The sequence below is a fragment of the Calidris pugnax genome, unplaced genomic scaffold (assembly GCF_001431845.1).
Source record: "Calidris pugnax isolate Ruff unplaced genomic scaffold, ASM143184v1 scaffold357, whole genome shotgun sequence".
Classification (NCBI taxonomy): Eukaryota; Metazoa; Chordata; class Aves; order Charadriiformes; family Scolopacidae; genus Calidris; species Calidris pugnax.
Window position 1 is genome coordinate 522,609 of NW_015091719.1, and position 23,931 is coordinate 546,539.

The 23,931-nt window shown below is 50.9% G+C and overlaps 1 protein-coding gene across 2 annotated transcripts; it reads left to right on the forward strand.

The window, feature by feature from the left end:
• The first annotated feature begins 5,410 nt into the window (after nt 1-5,410).
• On the forward strand, nt 5,411-23,328 carry ASB18 (ankyrin repeat and SOCS box containing 18). Of its 2 annotated transcripts, none has more exons than XM_014961992.1 (6): nt 5,411-5,555; nt 9,691-10,218; nt 11,632-11,899; nt 20,165-20,663; nt 22,035-22,148; nt 22,978-23,328. In XM_014961992.1, exons 2-6 carry the CDS (start codon nt 9,978-9,980, stop codon nt 23,161-23,163), a joined length of 1,308 nt encoding a protein of 435 aa, XP_014817478.1. In that variant the 5' UTR covers nt 5,411-5,555; nt 9,691-9,977; the 3' UTR covers nt 23,164-23,328. The 2 variants fall into 2 exon arrangements, with proteins under 2 accessions (XP_014817478.1, XP_014817477.1); XM_014961991.1 differs by lacking the exon at nt 5,411-5,555 and adding an exon at nt 8,878-9,061.
• The last annotated feature ends 603 nt before the right edge of the window (nt 23,329-23,931 follow it).

A 23,931-nucleotide genomic window follows, 5' to 3' on the forward strand; every position in this document is an offset into this window, starting at 1 on the left:
TCTTTCTTGGCAGGGGGGGGAAATAATAGGGGTTGGGCCAGCATGGGAGTAGGGAGAGGCTCACACCCCACTCCTAAAGCCCCATCCTCAACCAGGTATTACACAGAATCACATGGGATGGGAAGGGACCTCTGGAGAACATCTAGTTCAACCCCCTGCCAAAGCAGGGCCACCCAGAGCAGGTCCCACAGGAACGTGTCCAGGTGGGTTTGAATGTCTCCAGAGAAGGAGACTCCACCACCTCCCTGGGCAGCCTCTGCCAGGGCTCTACCACCCTCACAGCAAAGAAGGTCCTCCTCATGTTGAGGTGGAACTTCTTCTATTCAAGTTTGTGCCCATTTCCTCTTGTCCTACCCCTGGTCACCCAGTACTGTCCCAGGGCAGGGCATCACCAGGCTCTGCTTGCTCCTGCCCAGCAGCCTTAAGGGGATGGGAAACGCAAACTCTCCACCCTTTCCTATTTTGCTAGTCCTCTGAAAAGAGACTGAACACATCCCTGATCTCCTCCGCACCACTTCAAACAACACCAACGCTCCACAGTTTCCCATTCCTGGGATGCTCCTCTCCTTAAAAACATCCGTGCTTGAAGTAGCTCAAACTAGCAAGGAAACCAACATTAACAAGACAACTCAGTGCACCTAACAGCAAATGGAAAGAGAAACACCAAATAGGGCTTGTCAGAAGGGCAGCTGCAAGCCAGCAGCAAAAGGCATCCCCTCCTGTCCTCTTCCAACTCCCTACTTCAGTCCTCCACCCTGCCTCAGTTTCTCCAACAGAGACAAGGTGACCAGCAGCAGCAGAAGGCAAGGATCAATGCAAACACCAAACAGAGCTGAAAAACATCTTACAGCCCAGGCAACAGCACCATCACAGCCCAAAACAAACAACAAAGAACAAGGAACCAGAATGAGGAAGATATGCAGAGGAAAGCCAGAGACCAGCATCATGAAAACAACCAAACACAAGGAACTCACCTCTCTCTTGAAGGACCACAGCTTCTGCGTAGACATAGTTGACACGTGGCCAGCATGAAGGAAAAGGACTGCAAGTGCTGCTTTACCCATCATAGCCCAAGAAGCCATCTGAAACCCATAACCAACTAATAAACCCTGAGGAGCTCAGGGGCTGGGTGGATCCCCTGAAAATTGCAAACTCAGATCACCTGCTGCCCTCACAGCAGGATACACGTTTCAGCTGCTGCAATGGGTCTCCAGCAAAGCCAAATGGCAAGCAGGTCATAAACCTGGGGGCTTCAGCTGATTCTCCTCTACTGTTTTCTTTAGCAGGTGTCCAAGGTGAGGTCCTAGTGTCCACATGAAGCTGCCACAGCATCTCAGATGGGTCTAAGCACTGGTTAGAGCCTTTTCTAGAAGTTTTCTTCCAAAGTGCACTTTGGGAGTAAAAATCATTTTGATGATAGCAGTGAGAAGGCAGGTCCCTCCTGAGTGCATGGGACAAGGGGGTGTGAGAAACTCTGCAAGGTCCCTGCTGCCCCACTGACCCATTCATGAAAAGAAGGAAAGGCCCTCTAAAGGGTGGCCACCTGTGGAGCTGCCACACGGAGCAGGGCCAGATGTGGGTGTGGGTACAGGACCTCCTCCACCTGCAGCCCCTTCTCCTCCATCATGGTATGAGTTTCCATCCATCTCCATCCAGCTTCTGTCCTACCCTGGAACCACAGTACAGTCTGGTGGGCAAGGGTTGATCTTGGACCAGTTGAGAGGTTTCCCAGTCCTCCCAAATGAAGGCAGTTCAGGTCTGGGATCAAATCAGGCCTCTCTAGCAGCATTTTCATCCATGTTTCAGGGTAATAAACTCTTACAGAAGAGGACCAGAGGTGCTTGCTTCCAGTTCCAGGCACGTTGTTATTTGTCTCCTGAGTCACAGGAGAAGGTGGCACCACACCTGCCCACCCAAGGGCTCCTTAATGGAGTGGGAATTTTGCTTTCTAAGTAAAAAGAACTCAAGATCAAACTCCAGAAAGAAAAAAAGAGACAGAGGGGAAAGAGAACGGGCTGAAACAAGAGGAAAAACATGTGGAGAGCAAGAGGAAACGTAGCAGTTAGACATTAAGACCAGTGTGATGGGCCAAGCCCTAGTGAAAGCTTGACAAAAGGTTAAAGGTTGGGTGCAATCTTGTCCTCTCATTAGGAGTAATTGGAGTGGTGAGTAGACTGGAGGATTAGGAGGAGGAGATGGAAATCATGCAAATGAGCCCTTTGGCCAGCAAAGCCAATAGCCCTCCACATTCAGCACAAAGTTTGGCTAAGTTACACCCAGAATTGCTCTAATTAAAGGTGTGCTCAGCTCAGAAAAAAGCCTGTCACAGTAGAGTCCTTCAGGAGGGAAATTATAGGCAGGGAGAAATGCTAAAATGCACCCAGCCAGCCTGAAATGTGAGGTCTCGTCATCATTAACTCACAACCCAATGGAAGCCTGTGATGGCCTGGTGGCCCTTCCATCCCCCCACCCACTTTAGTCTAAAAACACCCAATTGGGAGCAACTCATTGGGGTGGGTTGGAGGGGCTACATGTATGGACACACTATGGTGCCACCTTATGGCCCAAAAAATTGCCCCATCCTTACATAATCTTCCCCAGCCCAACCAGGAGATGCTTCCATCCCTGAACCCCTCGAGCAGGATCCTGCCCTGAGTCATTTTAGACTTACAAAGCCATCCCTGCTCCATCACCAAGACAAAGCTCCCAATTCTGGGACGTCCCTGACCTGTTGGTGATGCACCACCCCACCAGCAGCCAACACATCCCCTTCTGCCTGTCAACAAAACCCCTTGCAGGGGGATTTTGGGGGCAGCCCAAAGCCCCGGCCCCCCACGTTGCTTGCTTGGCCACCCTCCACGTTCAGCTGAACCTCTCAGCGTTGCACCTCAAGGAGGAGGGCAGGAGATGTAGCTGTGGGGGTGATGAGCTGACAGGTCACCCCACCGGGTGCTGCCAGCATGACAGATGGTCCAGGTGCCTCGGATGGACCTTGAGAACTGGCTGCCTCGTCCCACCATGGCAGCAACCTGTAATTTCCAGCCCGTGCCCCACTAGTGATGGAAAGTTGAGCAGGCAAACCAGATGGCTCTCTCGTTAAAGCGCAGCTGCGCCGAGGAGAGGTCGTAGCCGTAATGAATCGGGCCGAGTCCCCACTAATTAGGGCTGACAAGCGAAGTTCAGATGTGTCCACTGGTAAGGAATAAATCAATCCCCCAGAAATGGATACAGCCCATGAGGGATAGTTGAGTTTGTTCTTCTGTGTCCCAGAGGGCAAGCAATTATCTCCATAACTTTCTAGTTAGGGTGCTGGGGAAACACATCTTCCGACCCATAAATACCTTCTTTCCACAAATATATTACACACACAGGTGTCAAAAGCTAATTTTTGCTCAGGAGCGAAACGGCACAGGATGGCATGAAACCAAGAGAAGGGCTTGTTGAAGCTCTTGGTGCCATCCAGCTCCTCTGTTTCTACCTCCCGTAGCATTTTGGCAAAGAAAAGCCTGTTTTAGGTGGCAGCGATGCTCCTGGTGGGGATTCAGCTGGGAAACAGGGTGAATCTAGTTCATTTTTCACAAGTTTGGGCAAAAGGACTGGGGTTTGAGTCCTGAGGCCCTGGATCCTCACCCTATATCATGTATAAGTCCCTTTTTAGGGGGTCAGCCTGCGAGCAGTGGTGAGAGATGGTTCTGAGAGATGGTGTCAAGGTTGGTGGCATCTCCTGGGCAAGTCCCCAACAGCACACAACATTCACAAAAAAAAACCTGTCCCTGCTCTTCAGAAGAAGGTTTGTTGTGCAGGTTTCTTCTTAGCATCTCCTTTATCAATGGCTACTTCTCCACTCCCAAAGTCCTCCCAGGTTAACCAGAGGAGAGCTGGTGGCTTTTTTTATAGCCTCCATATGCAGAACAGGTGCTTAGATTGCAACCTTGGGGCAGCAAAGTTTGAGGTGGGCATTAAAAAAGAGGAGATATGCAGCAAAAACCAGCTTTTGAGGCTGACAGGGCCCTGGCAGAGGCTGCCCAGGGAGGTGGTGGAGTCTCCTTCTCTGGAGACATTCCAACCCCACCTGGACACGTTCCTGTGGGACCTGCTCTGGGTGGCCCTGCTTTGGCAGGGGGGTAGGACTAGATGATCTCTGGAGATGCCTTCCATCCCCATGTGATTCTGTGATTTCAGGACTCCAGAGGTCCCTTCCAACCCCATGGGATTCTGTGATTTCAGGAGGGGAGAGACCTTGCGCTGCTCACGTAAGCGTTCAGCCATCTGCCTCCTCAGAGAAAGGAGCAACAAGAGCAAAATAAAATTTAAAAAATGCAGGGAGGACCTCAAGCCCCTGATATCCCCAAATCTAAAGCAAACCAACCCAAAAGCTTTGTGTCTGTGTCTACTCGTGCCACTCACCGAGAGCTTTTTGCAGCCCAGGCACCCCATCAGGCAGAGATGCTCAGCACCTTCTTCTGCCAAAGAGGCTCTAAGGTTTTAAGGTAAATCTGGGTGGTGGTGGTGGGGGGAAATCCACAACCCTTACAACCCTTAAACAACCTCAAGGGTGGTTTCTAAAAATAACCCAAGGAGAGGAGCGGCGAGCGCGCTGGGGCAGCCTGCTAATTAGTAAATGCCATCACCCAGCCTCGTACTGTAACGGGAGCCACGTGACGAGAGGGAAGGTCTGAGATGGTTTTCCAGGCTGGCACCCGGGGTGACATTTCACAAGCACATTACTGAGGGGTTAAATAATTGGTAGGGCTCCCCGTCGCCTTTAAAAGAGGATGCGCACCGGGATTGAATTCCCAGGGGATAATTAACACAGCTGCAATTCTTCAGTGGGGAGGGGGAAAAGAGAACCTGAGTATTTTTAGTTGAGCTAAGAACTGTTTTATTATTTTTATTTTTTTTTTATTCTTCCTATAATTGATGGGAAAAGGGGGGACGAAGGAAAGAACTGCGCCGTTATGAAAATTGGAAAGGGTATTATTTTTTTTTTTGTGGTTCTTGAATCAAATTATTTATGTTTGGCAAAGAAGGGCTACCGTAAACACGGAATACCTTCCCCTATTATATAGAGCTGTTAAAGGGAAATGTTTCAGCGCTATTTAAATATTATCTAATTTCCAATAAAAGCCGGACAAAATCAATGCAGCCTCGGGGACAAGTTTATATTTCACCGGGTGGCAGTTTTTTTTTAAAGGAGAGCTGGTCCAGCAGCAGGAGCTGGCTCTGTTCAGGCGATTGCATCTGCAGAAGTGGGTTTTTTTTTGGGGGGGGTGGGATGCAAAGCATTATCCCCCCATTCAGGACACAGAGAGGTGCTTCTTCATGGGTGTTAATGCTTCGGTCTGGCCCCTGGTCCAGCCACATAGCTGGGCAGTGCTGTCGACGTTTTGGCCACAGGTTGGCTGTTTGAAAGGTGGCACCTGGGTCCCCAGAGAGGAGTTGAAACGTCCTGCCCTGCGCTGCCCATGTCACCCTGGGGGTTGGGGGGGGGGACAAGCAAGAAAGCAAGCAAGCATCATCTAGGAGAGGCACCCTCACGCCGACGTCCCTCCAAGGTAGGCTTGGGGGGTTTATCTCACAGCCTGGTGGTCTCCCCATTCCATCCACCCACCTCCTGGGTGGGCACATCATCTCCTCCCCATGGCCACAGGGTGCTGGGGGGGTGGGCACAGCCATTGCCCCATCACGGGGAGCTCCACCATTCAGCCAGCTTGTTTTAATTATATTTTTTTTTTGGGGGGTGGGGGGTAAAGAAGGGGTGGTGTGTGTGTGTGTAAGCTTTAAATCAGTCAGGCATTGCTGTCCGTGCTTGAGAGCAGCTGGAGGAGGCAGTGCTGCAGGCTGCCAGCCCTCGGGCTCCTTCACTGCACTGGAAACTTCCTTGGGAAAAAAGAAAAAAAAAGAAAAAAAAAGAGAGAAAAAAAAAAGGAAAAAAAAAAAAAGAAAAAAATATAATAGCATTCCCCAGTGCCAGAGGGCAGCTGTAAATCACAGCGGTGACACCGGGAGCACTCAGCACGGGCACATCTGGACTCGTCAGATTTTTTTTATTTTTTTTTTTTAAGGTAGGCTCATGGGTTTTTTTGGAACTGGCAGGGCAAGTTATTATGGGCTGAAATCTCCCCCGGTGCGAGGACTGAGTCGTTATGAGGCAGCTTAACTTGGGGAAAGAAGCTGGCACTGGAGTCATTTTGCTTCTGCGTGTCTCGCTCTTCCCCTGTGCCAGGAATGAGCTCTCCTCCTCGTAATGCGAAGCCGGCGCAGACAATTTAAGTCATTATTAATAGATACACTTGATCCGAGGAAGTAAAATGCTTAATGTTTTGTTAAATGAGGTGTACTCCGCAAACAGTCGTGCGCGGGGAGAAGGTGAAGATGCTACCCCCGCGTTAGAGATTAATGAGTGGTGAGGTTCCTGCTAATGAAGTGCTGGTCCTCACCCACGTTTGGGGCCCCAGTCCGTGTAGGAACATCCCTATGGAAGTAAGGACACATAAGGATGATCTTAGGTTTAACTGGTTGCAGGATCAGTCCCTCAGATCCTCTAGGGGTGGGGATGCTGGGAGGACAAGTGATGTGACCAAGGCCATGGCAGTGGCAGAGGAGAGGGTAGGGCTGCGAGGTCCCAGCCTCCCTCTGCCCCCCAAAAATCCCTGACAGGTAGTTTATAAGAGGTGAAAACCCCACTGTTGTCCTTCTAAACCCACCCAGGGACTCCATCCCCTCTCTTGGCAAGCCCCAGGATGCTCCACAGGTGTCCTGGCCGCCAGCTCCCCTGGGCAGTAAATCACTCCTGCCTGCCTGACAGTGTTTCCTTTAAAAAAAACACAGGGAATATTGTTTCATCCTGACATCACTTTCCACTCATTGGTGGGAAAAGCACTTGACTTGGCTGGCAGGAGCTCAGGCATTTAGATGTGCCACTCAGCTACACAGGGGTTTTTTTTTCTTCCTACTCTTTGCTGGTTATTTTTAAAACCCCCACACTCTTCTGCCAGAGACACTGTTTGTTAATCCTGTCCATCACCCAAGAAGCGAGCGTTATATGCAAATGGGCACCCATTAAAAAGCTCACGAGAAAGGGAGAGGGTCACGGGGTATTTCGACACGCTCTCAACAGCAGGTTTAATGCCAGACACACACACACACACACACTCACACCCCCCGTGAAAAATTAGCCCACGAAAGTCTAGACTCCCTGCTAAATATACCCGGCTGCCAGCACGGGAGGTGGTCTGTGAGGGGGAAGGTGATCCCCCCCTCGGTGTGAGCACGTGAAGGCAGGATTCCTCCACGCCACCACAAAAATATCTCAGGATGGCTAATGAGCAGAGAGGGAAAGAGAGCCAGGGGTGAGAAAACACGACCCCCGGGGGAAAATAATCCCAGTCTGTGCCGCTCCCGGTGTCTCCAAACCATCTCCTGCACCAGCTAAGGGACCCCAGGGGATTGTGAGGCTAGTTTTCATAGCAAAACAATGCTTTTAAGAGGTGGTTCAGTTGATATGCTGGTGAGACCCTACCTGGAGCACTGTGTCCAGCTCTGGGGTCCTCACCATAGAAAGGACATGGACTTATTGGAATGGGTCCAGCGGAGGTCCATGAAGATGCTCAGAGGGCTGGAGCCCCTCTCCTATGAAGACAGGCTGAGAGAGCTGGGGTTGTTCAGCCTGGAGAAGAGAAGGCTCCGGGGAGACCTCAGAGCAGCCTTCCAATATCTGAAGGGAGCTCCAGGAGAGCTGGGGAGGGACTCTTGGTCAGGGAGTGCAGTGACAGGACAAGGGGGAACGGTTTTAAACTGAAAGAGGGGAGATTTAGATGAGATACCAGGAAGAAATTCTTTGGTGTGAGGGTGGTGAGACCCTGGAACAGGTTGCCCAGAGAAGCTGTGGCTGCCCCATCCCTGGAGGGGTTCAAGGCCAGGCCGGATGGGGCTTTGAGCAACCTGGTCTGGTGGGAGGTGTCCCTGCCCAGGGCAGGGGGGTTGGAACTGGATGATCTTGAAGGTCCCTTCCAACTCTAACCATTCTATGACACCAGAAAGGGTGAAGATGCACAGAAAGGCTGGAGGTAGCAGAAGAGCAACAAGTAGTAAAAGAAGAGAGAAAGGTGATGGAATCTGGGGGTTCAAACCATCCAGTTGTAGACAGCCAACCAGGTGGGAGGGCCAACCTTTAGTTTAGCTGGAAAAATAAAATAGGAAAGAACAGATAGGTTGACCTCAAATTAGCTCCCATGGCAGCTGCTCGTGAACAGGGACCTCAAGGCAGGGGGTCCTTTGCACAAGGGATTAATTTAACACAAGGACTCCAAGTTAGACCTCCCCCAGCTCAGTGCGACCCCCATCCTGGATGCACACACCATGGGGTTTTTCTGTGGCTCTGCACTCTTCCCCTGGCCTCTGGGACCAGGTGGCTGGATGTCACCACAGCTGTGCTGAGGAAACCCACAGAGAAACGTCAGATGGCTCCAGCAATACAGATGTATTGGCCTGGGGTTGGCATGAGCATCAAGGTCCCCACTTGCAAGGGCGCTATGGAGAAGGTCCCACACATTTCTTCCAGCCCCAGGTTGACTCCACACGGAGGGAAACCACAAAGCATTTCACCCATCCCTCCACGTCCGGTTGCTTTGATATAGTTTAACATCTTCTCAAGATCTGCTTTGATCATGTTTATTCCCTGGGGATGAGTGGGGGAGTTGTGCCACCTGGAGCTTCGGGCTGGTGGCGAAGCCACCGAGTCACGAGATGAGGAGGTCTATTCTTGTCCCCGCCACAGACTTCTCCCGTGACCTTGAGGAAAGGAGCCCCAAGCCTCGGGAGCCAGGGACACTCTGCTGGCATCTGTCCCCGTGCTTAAATGGCAGGGGAGGCTGAGATCTTTCTCTCTCCTATACAAGGCATCAGCAGGGAGAGCAGCCCCAGGAGGTTTTGTTCTTCTCTAGCTTTTGCCAAGCTCTCTGCCTCCCTGCAGGGACACGCCAGCGTGCCAGTCTGCATCTTGGTAGCCCCTAACAGGATGCCCAGATTTTTCCCTGTAGCAGCACAAGATTGGAAACAGGTATGGAAAAAAAAAAAAATTAAATAAAATACCATATTAGGCAGAGGGGAAAAAAACCCAAACATTGTCTCAGAGCACACAAATATATGGATATATGGGGTTGGGCAGACTGGAGCTAACTAAACTGGAGCACAAGTCTTATGAGGAGAGGCTGAGGGAATTGGGGGTATTCAGCATGGAGACAAGAAGGCTGAGGGGAGACCTTATTGCTCTCTCCAACTCCCTGAAAGGAGGGTGTAGAGAGATGGGGGTCGGTCTCTTTTCTCAAGTCACAGGCGACAGGGCGAGAGGAAATGGCCTCGAGTTGCGCCAGGGGAGGTTCAGGCTGGATATTAGGAAAAATTTTTTCACCGAAAGGGTTCTCAGGCATTGGAATGGGCTGCCCAGGGAGGTGGTTGAGGCACCATCCCTGGAGGTGTTCAAAAGCCGGGTTGATGTAGTGCTGGGAGGTATGGTTTAGTGATGGTGTTGCTTTTTGTTTGTTGTGTGGGTGTCTATTTTTGTCAAAGTTAGGTTGACGGTTGGACAAGATGATCTTTAAGGTTCCTTCCAACCTAGAAGATTCTGTGATTCTGTAAATCTTTTTTAAATCTTATTATTTTTTTTCTTTTTTACTCCCTAAACCCTAGGCACTGTTTTTCTCCTAGCCTAAACACCCACGTCCCAAGCTGCTGCCTGCAATTAAACCAGCAATTTAGTCCAGGAGGTGCTGCAACACCACAGCCAAAGTGACCGTTTGACCCTCATTGTATCCTGTGCCCGTTATCACCTGACCCCGCCGGAGTTATAAATACGACAACAATAGAGCCTTAACTGGATTATAATTAGACAATGAGCCCAGGAGGATGGAAACAATGAACTATAAAAGCCTGTCTATCCTCCCAGCTAGGACCTACACACACGGGAAAGCACTGGAATGGGCGAGTTACCAGGACCTGTAAGAGAAAAGCTACAGATTTCCCCCAAATTGGATTCGGCGCATCCTCTAACGGCTCACGCTCCTGCCACCAGGTATTACACAGCCCTGGTCACAGGAGACCTGAGAAGCCTCGAGCTCCTGACCGACCGATACTATCAAGATGTCAACCTGGTTTTTGAGATCAATAAAAATGAGCTGGAGTGGCAGGTGAAAAGCCAAGCGTCTTACGGACTCTCAGGTACTTTTCCTTTAAAGGCCAGTCCGGAAAAAAAAATTTTAAAAAACCCAGGTATTTACTAACCCTAAATGGGAGAGGTGCTCTGCGTTGAAGTGCCTAACACTGTTTTTATAGGGGCTGTTCCTGAGGTTTCTGGTTAGCTGACTGTGCCCAGCAGACCTAGCCATCAACATTCAGCACTTTTTTTTTTTTAATTATAAATTATTTTCTTCTCTTCTGCACATACTAACCCACTGAAGGGGCAGGGAAGTTTAAAAAGTGTGTATCCACATCATTTTTCCAGGTTGGGATGGGGCACTCCGAGGTGTTTATAGCCCAAATTCCCCATGCAGAGGCTGAGAAAGAGCAGCCTGGTCCTATCTGGCAGGAATAAGATGCTCCCATGGTAGTGGTACCTGGTTCCTCCCAACCCCAGATGGTCCCTGATGCTCAGCAGGCACTGTGCATCTACAGAGAGCCCCAGAGCTGCTGGGGAACGTCCTTTCCTTTGCTCCAGCCAAATCCAAACCTAGTGCATCCCATGCTCAGCCTGGTGCAGGTGAGGAATTTGTGAGCAGCCTTTTAGCTCCTGCCAGGGAGATCCTATCTCCTCTGCAGCTGGTTGTGGACACAGGAGGTATTGGTTTACCCAGCTCGTGCCATGTGAAATCCTGCTCCTGGATGTGCACGCAAGCCGGGGACTTTTGCTTCCCTCCCTCTTGCCAACAGGGCTCAGAGGAGCCACCAACTACAACCAGGCCCTTTTTGAACACCTAAAGCTGCCGTGGAGCTGGAAGAAAGAATAGGAAAAAGCAGTGTATTAATGTGGTTTGTTTGGAAAGCTGATGCAATGGGTGCCCTGTCTGGATGGAGCACTGGGTCCAGTCCTGGGCTCCCCAGTTCCAGAAGGACAGGGAACTGCTGGAGAGGGTCCAGCTGAGGGCTACAAAGATGATGAGGGGCCTGGAGCATCTCCCTTACGAGGGGAGGAAGAGGGACTTGGGTCTTTTTAGTCTGGAGAAGAGAAGACTGAGGGGAGATCTGATCAATGCCTAGAAATACTTCAAGGGAGGGTGTCAAGAGGATGGGGCCGGTCTTTTTTCAGTGGTGCCCAGGGACAGGACAAGAGGAAATGGGCTCAAACTTGAATAGAAGAAGTTGCACCACGACATGAGGCGGAACCTCTTCCCTCTGAGGGTGGCAGAGCCCTGGCAGAGGCTGCCCAGGGAAGGGGCGGAGTCTCCTTCTCTGGAGACATTCAAACCCTACCTGGACACGTTCCTGTGGGACCTGCTCTGGGTGGCCCTGCTTTGGCAGGGGGTTGGACTAGATGATCTCCAGAGGTCCCTTCCAACCCCATGGGATTCTGTGATGAGAGGAACCCAGTGGGTCAGTCCCAGGCATCCTTCCTCCTCTTCCTCCTCCTCCCCACAGGGCTGTGGTCTCTGGAGTACAAGCAGGACCTGACCACCCCGCTCTGCCTGGCCGCCCGCTGGGGCCATGTCTCCTGCCTGCGCCATCTCCTCCACCGACGGGCCGACCCCGACCTGGCACCGGGGGGGCTCGGGCCCCTACACGAAGCCTGTTTGGGGGGTCACACCGACTGCGTGGAGCTGCTGCTGGAGCACAAGGCTGATCCCAACCTGCGGAGCGACGAGGGCCTGGCCCCACTGCACCTCTGCACCACCCAAGACTCCCTGGGGTAAGGAGAACATCCCCCTCCCCACCACCCCCCTCCATTAGCATCCCACTGGCAAGGCTTCCCACATCCCCCAGCTGCATCAGCTGCTGTGGCACACTCAGCACAGGCAAAAAAGGGACATTTTGGTGCCAGGCACATTGCACAGCCCAGGTCTCCTTCCCAAGGACAGGAACAGCCCAGCCTAGCTCCACATGCTTTGCCTTCCTCCCCTTTCCTGGTGATTTATCCCAAAAAAATCACTGCGTCCCACATCCCAGGTCCAGCATGGAGTGTCTCCCAGGAGACACTAAGGATGGGTCCAGTCAGGGACCTCCTGCGCTCCTCACCCCATCAACAAGGGATGTTGGTGCTGACCAAGGGCTCCCCCTCCTCCTAAAATCCCAGTCCTGTGGCCGTAACGAAGGGACGAGGTCTGGAGGATGGAGAGCAATCCTTCCACCTCCTCACCCCCTTGTGCCCCCCCGAAGACACCTATGAATTTCTATGGTTTAGCGACACCCCTCCTCTCCCTTCTCACCCTGGATCAGCATCACACAGAGGTGAGTATAAACACTGCATGAAAAATAAGCTTTTCATGTGTCTCAGTAGGACTTTCAGCCCTTAAGTTATTAGACCCAAGGAACTGAGGCTTTGCTGTTTGGTTTTTTTGTGGGTTTGGGTCTCTTGGGTTTTGTTTTTTGGTTGTTTTTTGTTTTTTAAATAAAGAGCTCAGCCCCTTGGTATCCTGACGAAACTGCTTAGGGCCATAGCAAATTTCATCACCTGCCAGCTCAGTGAAAAGCCACCCTGGCTTCAATCCTCTCCCCTTTAGACAGGCAGCCAGCTTAACTTAGGAGCAGGTGGTGAACACAGGGTTCCCACTACAGATCCAATGTGTCACAGGCAAAGAGGTCTGCAAAAAAACAACAGCTAGAGAGGAAAAGGTGTGCAGATGTAAATATCTCAAGCCCAGCTTATAAATACAAGTCTTTGCAAGATGGCCAAAATCAGGTCTTAATCAAATTTTGTCTCCACCAAAAATCTAGAGATTAATCAAAAGCATCCTTGGTGCAATGAAGGTTGGAAGGAGCGAGATGGGTGAGGGAGGATGCTACCAGCAGCCCTCATCATTAATAAGGAGCTGGTTTTAATTCCTTCACCTGAGCTCCCTTTTGACCTTAGAGACTTCAGTCCCCAAACCCCAAGCCATCCTAAAAGCCCCAGGGAGGGATTTTAGGTTGCACTGACTCACTCTCCCCCTGTAGAGATGAGACAAAGAAACCAATCTGGTGCAAGGAGGAGACCCCATGGCCCACAAAGGTCTGGGTGTCCTGTTTTTGGCCAAGTGCTTCCCAGCTTGGAAAAAAAAATAATTTATATATATATAGAGAGAGAGAGTTGTCACCAATTTACATGTTATTTCCCCCAGAAGAACTGAGGGGGATGGCAGGTGAGCCAGCAAACTGCGACGTGGGGATCAGACGGACGCGATGTGGAAACAGCTGAGTTATAAGCCCTTGAATATTGGGGCTTTATAATGGAAATGCTGAGAGACCCTTAACTACGCTACCCGGCGCTACGGGGGCTTCTACAATAACTAAGCCAACTCCCTTGAAAGATCAAAAATTAATAGACATTTCAGACAGGTTTTGAGGTTTCGACCACTGCTTTTCAAATCGCAAAGACTTTGCTAAAGTTAGAGACTGAGGAGGTCAAGCTTTAGGTAACACAAACATTTCCTCTTTGATTAGGGGGAGACTACTTTACCTTGCTTTTTTATTTTTTATTTTTTTATTTTTTTCGTTGAGTAGTAGATTTTAGGTCATCCTTAATTTTTTACTGACAATAAAGAGCAGGTCATTGACCTACATAGAGAGCTATTTTATTTTTCTCCCTCTCGATAACAATGGCCAGAACACCTATGTGCCGGGTTCTTCTGTATTCCTATATACTCGGCAATTCACCATGGGGGCAGGACTTAAAACCTTTGAGCCTCTCAGTGACTGGGATAAAAAAAAATTATCTGGGCTTCCTTCCAGCCATTTGAGCTTCAGAATCCATGAGATTTCAACAAAAAGGATATCAGAGCTTTAATCTAGGAGCTTTTTGAAGAGATGGGAAAAAAAAAAGTTCCAGTAAAGTTCAGTCTTACCTTCTTCACTTTAGGAGCTGTTCATGCCAACGTCGGCCTATTTAGTAGAGTTCCTCTCCTTGACCTCTTTTTTACAGCAGAGATAATTAACATGGTGGGGTAAGATGAGTCTCTAAATTCACTGCACTCTCTCCCTGGCGCTCTCCTGTTTCCCTCTTAAAGCTGGGATGATTAAAGGAGTCTGCCTTTATTGGCACCCCGAAAAAAAAAAAAAAAAAAATAAAAATAATTGAGGAGGAGAGGAAGAGTTTCAACTCTCCCGGCGGTGAGAGGCGCGGGGCGGTGGGAAGGAGCATCTCAGGGATGCGGGATGTAGCCCCCGCCTCCCATTGTGGTACCTGCAGCAGAAGGGACCAGGTTGGTAGAGTCCTCCTTCAGATCTGCGAGTCAGAAAAAGCTCTCTGAAGACTCCAGGTTTCACGTGCAACCAGGGAGAGCTTACCTGGAGAGAAATCCCCCAGAGCTTGCCTTCACCAGCCTTCCACGGAGGGAAGGGGTTTAGTCAAGCTGAAGGATAAGAGAAGAAGATGTCCCCCCTGCCTCTGTGCAAATTGGTTTATGGTTGAGAGATGCCCTTGTGTTCTTTTCTTCAAGCTTTCTCTGCACACCGGGAGCCTGAAACCAGAGTTGTCTCCTGGCTCCCACTCTCCATCTCTGAGAGACAAGACGTTGATGGTGAGATGAGTCAATGCAGGAGGAGATTCAGTGTCCAAGGGTCTCTATGCAAGAAATGATGAGCACAAGAGCAACCAGCTCGAGGAGACAGGACGGGTTCTGCTTACGGGGTGTTAGGTCCTCACCCATAGGGTCCAGTTTTGGAGTCCTCAGCATAGGAAGGACATGGACTTAGTCAAGTTGAAGGATAAGAAAAGAAGATGTCCCCCCTGCCTCTGTGCAACTTGGCTTATGGCTGAGAGATGCCCTTGCATTCTTTTCTTCAAGCCTTCTCTGCACCCCGGGAGCCTGAAACCAGAGTTGTCTCCTAGCTCCCACCCTCCAGCTCTGAGAGACAAGACATTGATGGTGAGATGAGTCAATGCAGGAGGAGACTCAGTGTCCAAGGGTCTCTATACAAGAAATGATGAGCGCAAGAGCAACCAGCTCGAGGAGACAGGACAGGTTTTGCTTATGGGCTGTTAGGTCCTCACCCGTTAACATAGTGTCCAGCTTTGGAGTCCTCAGCACAAGAAGGACATGGACCTGTTGGAATGGGTCCAGCGAAGGGCCACCAAGATGCTCAGAGGGATGGAGCACCTCTGCTGTGAAGACAGGCTGAGAGAGCTGGGGTTGTTCAGCCTGGAGAGACCTGGATGGACCTTCAAGTCCTTGAGGGGGGCTACAGGAAGGTTGGGGAGAGGTTTAAGTTGGAGAAGAGCAGATTTGGATTGGAGATGAGGAGATGAGGAGATGAGATGAGGAGGAAGATCTTCATCTCACTGGAAGAGGTTGCCCAAGGTGGAAGGTTCTGTGGTGCTCCCCAAGCTGGGGGTGCCAAAAGTAAGGCAAGTGTATCCATGGCTCATGAAGCTTTGGTAAATAAATGGTTCAGAGTGTGATGTTGCTGGGCTGGTGTTCACCCTGGGGTGACAGGGCTGACCCCACACCAGCACAACCAGCCCTCTGCCCATGGTTCACCAGGGGTCTCGTGGTGCCCCAGAAGATTTTCATCTTTTCAAGAAAAACAGGCTTTCCTTCTCCTCCTTTTAGGAAATTGATAAGAATAATCCTTGCATTCAGAGCCAGGGCTGGGAAAAGCTGCTTTTTCCAAGCGGCATCAATCCCACAAGAAATCACAGATAGATTGGAAGATCTTGGATGCCATGAAAAGCAACCAAGCAAAGGATGGGAAACCCTCACCCCAACCCCAGGGGAGGGGGGTTAAAAACCACAAAGAGGAGATTTTTTTCCTTAAGAAAACTGAGGGCCAGTGCAGGATTTTGTGACAGGAATTTTCCTCCAGCCTCTGCTGCCCCAACCTCCTGCTGGTTATTCATCTCATCCCATTTCAAGCTAACTCCCATTTTACCAGCCTGCGCATTTTTCATCCCAAACTGACAAGTGGAATGTTGGGAGCTCGTGGCCAGTCCTGGCAGAGGAGGGCAATGGGCACATCCTGACCGATGTAGCACTGATGTCTGCCCTGACTCCTATGGCCAGTCCTGGCAGAGGAGGGCAACGGGCACATCCTGACTGATGTAGCACTGATGTCTGCCCCAACTCTATTGAGGGGTGAAGAAGAAAAAATGAACCACCCACATCACTCTATCCCCTTTATTTGAGCCAGGACCCCAGCACAAGGCAAACCTGTAGCACCAACACCAGCTGTCACAAGGTAGTGAGACTTTGACCTAATTAATGAGCAAATTGCCCCAGCGAGGAGACATCCAGGTGTGCTACCCACCACCTGCAAATGAGTTAGGAAGGGTTTGGAAGTGAACTTAAAACTAGTCAAAATTAGACTCAGCTGTGTGCCAGGCTGGCTTTTGAGGACTTGCTTCAGGGGTATTATCATCACTGGTGAGCTGCTCAGCCAGGTCAATGGTACCAGGCTGGATGGAAAACAAAATCATTTGCTTTGCCACCCTGTGTCTGAATTTCTGCTGAACTAAACCCATGGCTTCTTGCAATGTTCTCAGAACATCGGAGAGAAGTCCTCAAAAAGTAACAAGCATCAGCTGGCCCTTATTTAATGGGATTTTAGCCTAATCTGATGGTGAACAACAGGGTGTTAATAATAAAAAAAAACTAACAAAGAGCCAGAAATGCTGGCAAACTGTTAGAGTGTATGAGTTCATCAGCAGAAATTAGAAACTAAAATAAGAGCATATAGCCAGCAAATATGAGTGGCATCTAACCAGCACCTGCTGATGCCCCATACATCCAAACTGGAGGCGCATGCTCCTCACGGGGGCCCAATATTTCCATTAAGTAGAAGAGATCACCCCTTATTTATAGCTCCTCACTAACATTCCTTCTTTGCCGAGGGAGGAGTATCCGGGGGGAAAACCCACTATAAACAAACTTGGGTTTCTTCCGAAAAATTAGCCATTGAACTTGGTAACAAATAAGTATCACCCTCCAGCAAAACAGCATCGGGGAAGGGTGGTGTTTCCACCCAGGTATCTCTAGAAGAATATTTGGGATGTCTAGCAGGAGGCCAAGAGGAATTAAACTCCCATCCCAACCCTCAGTAGGGGAAAACCTACAAAAGAATTTTTTTTTCTCCTGGACTAGTTTGCTGCATGTTTTGCAACCAAGTCAAAAATACTTTTTTTTTTTTCCCCATTTTTCCTCTGCAGAGCAGTCCCTTAGGTTGTCCCAAATGCCTTATTTTATTGCCAGAGCTAACGGTAACACTAGGGATAAGCTAACCCAGAGAGGTCCCAAGAGAGTCTTTATAATTAGGGCTACAAATTCCCTGCTATCCAGGATGGACAAGACTGGTAAGCACAACCAAGTCACAGTGTGATTTTTTTCCAGCAACAGACCCTCTCCAACAAAGTTTTACCCACTGGCAGACAGCAAGTGCCAAAAGAAAAACCCACCCTCAGCAAGACAAGACTTTGCTTGAGAGAGAGATTCAGCACGTTTGAGAGTAAAATGGGAATTGTAAAATAAGGATCTGAGGGTTTCTGGGTCTGGAACAGCCCCACATTCAGTCCACTCACCCACAACTGCATCCCCAGTAGATCCCTCCAGTGAGGTCCAGTGTAGGCTGGCAGCATCTGGGAGCATTAGACCTGCAGAAATAACCTACCCCCACAGATCCTCTAGGATTTTTTTTCCTGGCAAACTCAGACCTGATACGCATGGGAAAAGCAGCCCAAGGAGGTGTTTGCCCATCCTGCACCACCAAAGACAGTGAATGTCTCAGCAGCTCCTATCTAATCTCAGATGAGATAATGCTGCACATCCAGAAAGATATAAGTAGATTATTATTATTAATATTATTGCTGTTTTCTTACTGCTATTTTCCCCATACATGTTAACATTTATCTGGACTAGGAAAAAGCAGCACTGCCCTGGCACCATCCTTCCTCCTCTTCTCCTCCATCCCTGCTGCTGAAGGGGTACTCTACTCTACTCCCCCACAGCTCCCCCTCATTTTACTTCTGTGTCAACCTCTTTAAGGACCCTGGGTGATACCCGAGTTAAAACCAAGTCTTATTAGAGAAAAAAAAAAAACAAAAAAAAAACAGGCAGGCTGGGAAGGGGGCGGTTAAGGGTTGATAAACCTCCCTAGACTCCAGGCTTCCTGGTGGACCTCTGAGGCTTCCTGAAGGACTACTCTTCCCACCTGCCCGGCAGCAGGAGACATGAGGAAAACACAAGCTCGCCATGTTTTCAAGGTCTTACTTTACATCTCTCTCCCCCAAAAAATAACTCCTCCATGCCACAGCAGTGAGCTTGGCCCCACAGACTAACCCAGCTGCCATCAGCCCTGCCTGGGTGGTGACATTGAGCCATGCCAGCCCCAGCAGCTCCCAGCAGGAGATAGAGCAGTCACTTTGATTCATTTAGACTGGCTGATCATATCCATTTACTCACATATAGACCAGAAAAAAAATATATAAAAAACTCAGGACATACCAGGTATCTTTAACCCCCATTTGCTGTCAGAAGGATGCAGATGAAAAGTTCTGATGGTCACTGGTGTCCCTGCTCCACAGCAGCCACAACCCCTCTCTACAACCACCCTCAGTGACCTGAGATGGAAAGAGAGGTGGGAGCAGTGATTTAGGATGGGAAGGGTTGCTTACCTTGATTTATTCCTGCTGGGAACTGCAGGTGCTGTCACTCTATCATCACCAGGTGCCAAACAAGCTGACAAAACTCTTTTCGGCAGACTTTCACCATCTGCAAAGGTGTTTCTTTTCAGGATAGGTGGAAAACACAATCCATTAGTCCTCTCTGGGGTGGGAGCCCAACACAGGTATTTGAGTCCCTTAAAAGAAGAGGAGGAATTCATTTTTCACCCAAGCAAACCCACACCAAGCTCTTCTGCTGCACAGAGGCATTACCAAGGGTTTCCCTCCATGTCAGTGCAGTCCCACAACAGATTCAGTTAGAGGCAACTTCTTCAGATGTTTTCAGCTGAGAAGCTCTGTGGATGTCAGCCAAAGGGTGGGATTGTATAGATTGTCTCACAAACCACAGAGCTGCAGCCATGCTGGGAGATGAAATTTCAACTGACAGATGGATGGCACGAAGGGGTTCATCAACCTTATGTGTCCTCATCATGGCTAGGTGCATCCCAGAACCCTCACCATCCAGGACAGACCACCCTTCAGGCATGGCTAACCGCAGGCACCTCTCCCAGTGCTGCCTGGCAATTGGTACAGCTGGGACAAGGATCACCATTCCCTGGTGGGTCCAGGATGGTGGGACCCTGGATGGTCAGGGATGATCATCCATGAATGATGCTGGTCAAAAGCAAGAGGGAGACATTGCCCAAACCGCCATCACCACTACTACCATGGTGGGCACCAGGGCACAAAGTCACCTTCTCCAGCCTCTACTGCTCTCTTCCAAAATTTTTCAGTGCCACAACTTCCATGGGAGCCCAGCTCCAGCTTGATGCCCATCCTCACCCCACTCCGATGCCCACCTCATTATTCATAGAATCATAGAATCACAGAATCACAGAATGGTTACAGTTGGAAAGGACCTTAAAGATCATCCAGTTCCAACCCCCTGCCCTGGGCAGGGACACCTCCCCCCAGCCCAGGTTGCTCCAAGCCCCATCCAGCCTGGCCTTGAACCCCTCCAGGGATGGGGCAGCCACAGCTTCTCTGGGCAACCTGTTCCAGTGTCTCACCACCCTCACAGCAAAGAATTTCTTCCTGGTATCTCATCTCAATCTCCCCTCTTCCAATTTAAACCCGTTCCCCCTTGTCCTGTCACTGCACTCCCTGACAAAGAGTCCCTCCCCAGCTCTCCTGGAGCTCCCTTCAGATATTGGAAGGCTGCTCTGAGGTCTCCCTGAAGTCTTGCCTTCTCTTTTCTTCTCTTCCCCTCCAGGCTGAACAACCCATATCCCCATGGCTCCCACTCCACCCCACGCTCCCCCAAAACCCATCCCTACCATGGTAGGGTGGCGCACCCCCAAGCCGAGCCTCCCCATCTCTTTGCAGATGCGCCAAGGAGCTGCTGAGACACGGGGCCATCGTTGACCTGCCCAGCGAGGACGGCGGGGAGACGGCACTGCACGTGGCGGCCAGGCACGGCCTCTACGACCATGCCCGCCTCTACCTGAGGCACGGGGCCTGCGTGGACGCTCGCAGCGGGCGGGAGGAGACGGCCCTCAGCATCCTCTGTGGCCAAGAGCCGGGCACCGTCGAGGGCTGCCTGAGGTTTTGCCGGCTGCTGACCAGCCACGGTGCCGACATCGACGCCCGGGATGAGACGCGGAGGAGCCCCTTGCACAAGGCCTGCGGGGCCGCCAACGCCGGCCTGGCCTCCTTCCTCCTGAGGCGCGGGGCCGACGTCAACGCCATCGACTACAATGGCGTCTCCCCCTTGGGCTGCGCCCTGCAGAGCGCCTCCCTCAAGAAGGACCTGCGCCCCCACCTCGCCGTCCAGCTGCTGCTCAACCACGGCTCCCAGAAGATATGGCCCCCCGCTTTTGTCAAGGTACCAGCCTCCCCCCAAAACAGCCCTTAGAGCATCCCCTCCCGCCCCGGGGGTGGGGAATTAAAAAACAGATGTGTGGTTGGGAAGGTTTGGGAGATTCTTCCCGATCGGGGCACGGTGTCGGGGTTGGTGATGCTGCTGGGAATGATGGAAAGGAAAACACCCACAGAGGATGGGGAAGAGCAGTATTTAGTCCTGCCAGACTCTCTTCCTCTCCTTCCCAAAACCAGAGTTCAGAATTCTCGTATCAGGTATGAAGCGAAATTACAGCTCAGAGTGGAAAATTAGGACCTGATCTTACAGGAGGTGGGGAAAAGAGGGCAGGATGCAGCCAACATGGGGGTGGGGGACCAACAAGGAGGATTTTTTTTATTTTCCCTGCCTGGGGATGTCAACGCCAGGCTTGGTACATCAGCTGTCAGCGGCCTTATGGCTCTGCGTTCCATTGATTTTACATCAAACAGTAAAGAAAATATTATCCTGGCTTACCACGCGCAAGGCAAAAACATAAGTAAGAAGCAAAAGGGGGCAACACTGCTTTACAGATGGAGAAAGCTCTCCAAAGCACATCAGGAGAAACCCTGCGCCTGCCTCATTCAGCCATTGGACCATTCCAGCCTGGACCATGTTCTGGGGTGGACCTTCTGGAAAGTACTACTGAGGAAAAGGATCTGGGGGGGTCTTGGTGGAGAGTAAACTCTCCACAAGCCATCTATGTGCCCTTGTGGCCAAGAGGGTCAATGGGATCCTGGGCTGCCTAGGGAAGAGTGTGGCCAATAGGTCAAGGGAGGTCATTCTCCCCCTCTGCTCTGCACTGGGGAGGCCACAACTGGAATCCTGTGTCCAGTGCTGGGCTCCCCAGTTCAAGAGAGACAGGGAACTGCTGGAGAGAGTCCAGCGAAGGGCAACAGAGATGATGGAGGGATTGGAGCATCTCCCTGATGAGGAAAGGCTGAGAGAGCTGGGACTCTTTAGCCTGGAGAAGAGAAGGCTGAGGGAAGATCTTATTTATGCTTCTAACTATCTAAAGGGTGGGTTGAGGGAGGATGGAGCTGGACTCTTTCCAGTGGTTCCCAGGGACAGGACAAGGGGCAACGGGCACAAGCTGGACCATGGGAAGTTCCACTCCAATGTGAGGAAGAACTTGTTTGGGGTGAGGGTGGCAGAGCCCTGGCAGAGGCTGCCCAGGGAGGGTGTGGAGTCCCCTTCTCTGGAGATCTTCAAGCCCCACCTGGATGCTCCTGAGTGATGTGCTCTGGGCAGCCCTGCTTTGGCAGGGGAGTGGTGGGATGATCCTCAGCTGCAGCACACGGATGCTCTTCCCCTCTGAGACATGCATCTCAACCTGAACCTCCCCCCCAACCCAACTAGGTGCTGAAGTCCTGCGCAGCTGTGCCAGAGATCATTGAAGTCCTCTTCAATTCCTACTCACAAATCTGCGTCTCCGAGAAGTGGCTGGAGGCCGTGCCAGAGGAGGTATTTCAGGTGAGATGGTGCCAGCAGTTCAGCAGGGAAGGGCTGAGCCCCCAGGGAGGGGGTTTTACCCACTGAGCATTTTGGGGGGGCGGGGTTTATTCCAACCAAACTTCACCTGGGGCAAGGGCAGGGGAGGAAGGAATGGATCTCAAAGCACCACCACACACCTGATTCGAATCAGCTGCTTTACATCTCTCTAGCTCCATCAACACCAAACCCCACACACATGTACACCCTTTCCTGCCCCTGACCCACAATCCCAGCTTCTGGAAGTGACCCAGGAGCCCACGCCACTAATTTTGGTTTCCAAAAGCTCGTCCCTGGTGGTGTGGCAGGTACAGCCAGCCTGCCCTTGAGTGATCTTGGAGTGATGCCTGGGCCCCGCAGGTCTTTGGTCAGCTTGGCTGCCGGGGAGGACGGCTGCTAAAAATTTAAATAAAGCTCTTTGGCACATTCCAGAGGATGGGAGAGGTGACTTTTATTCCCAGCCAGGGAAAAGCTGGAGCTGCGCTAGACCGAACCCGCTTTGTTTTCTTCATCTTAGAAACAAGCAGGTCTCTCCTACGTCAGCTCCCAGCCTTTCTCCAGGGATGCTGGATGAAAGCATCCTCCCCAAACGCTGTCTGCAGTCAGGCTGGGCTTCTTCCACAGGAAGAATTCCTCATCCCACCTTCTCACAGCACCCTCACCCTCAGCAAACATCACTGAGGGGTTTCTTACCTCCTCCTCCGATTCTCTCTGCCTCGTTTGGCTTAATAAGAAGGGGGGAAAAAAAAATAAATCAATTCAGCTGATGGTCATGTTTGGTTTTTTGGGGTTTTTTTCTCTCCCTTTGCAGCAGCACCAGCTCTTCTACGAGTCCTTTTTTCGGCTGGCGGGCACAGCCCGCTCCCTGCAACATTTGTGCCGCGCCACCATTCGGAAAAAGTTTGGCAGCCAGTGCCACTGCCTGATCCCTTTGCTGCCCGTCCCCAAACCCCTGCACGACTACCTGCTGTTAAAACCCGAGGGTGTCGTGCTTTGAAGGGGCCGAGAGGACCCCAAACCAGGGCCCCCTCCCCCCCCAGAGCATCCATTTCTGTCATCCGGGCGAAGGAGCGCCCCGTTTTCATGATGGATGGTGGTTTTTCAGGGATTTATAACACAAACTAAAAATGTGCTTTCGGCTGTAACTTCGTATGGATTTTATTTTTTTTTGGTTGTTTTTTTGTTGTTGTTTTTTTTCCTAATTGTGTTTTAAATAGATTATAAAGAGTAATAAAATGATTAGTGGCTGTTACGAGCGTGCGGCGGATATGAATGGTGTGGGTTATAAAAGGTGCTCTGCCAAGCAGAGGGGCTCCTCAGGTGTGCAAAGGCACCACTAAAGGATGGACGACTAAAATCAGCCCACCTGGGCACCAAATCCCCTTGGATTGATCTTTCCCATGGATTTCCCCAGCAGAAATGGGACCAGAGGTGCAGTGTGGAAGCCACCAGCAGAATGCGATACCCAGTGGCATTAATACAGACTGTAAAATAGACCAAAAAACCTATTTTTGGATGTAGAAGGCACCAAGAACGAGCTGGTTACTCCATGTAGGGTTAGAGGCACGGGGGGGGATGACACAGTCCCCCATTTCTCCTGGCTCCCCATGGTCCAAGGGATCCACCAGCACCTCCTACTCCCATGGCTACTCTAAGAGGGGCTGGAAAACCCTGTGACAACCCAAAACGGAGGAGTTTGGGCTTTCATTTCACGTGTTGACTTGGTAAAAGGTACCAGGAGGAGCGAGGGTTTGTTTTCCCAGGT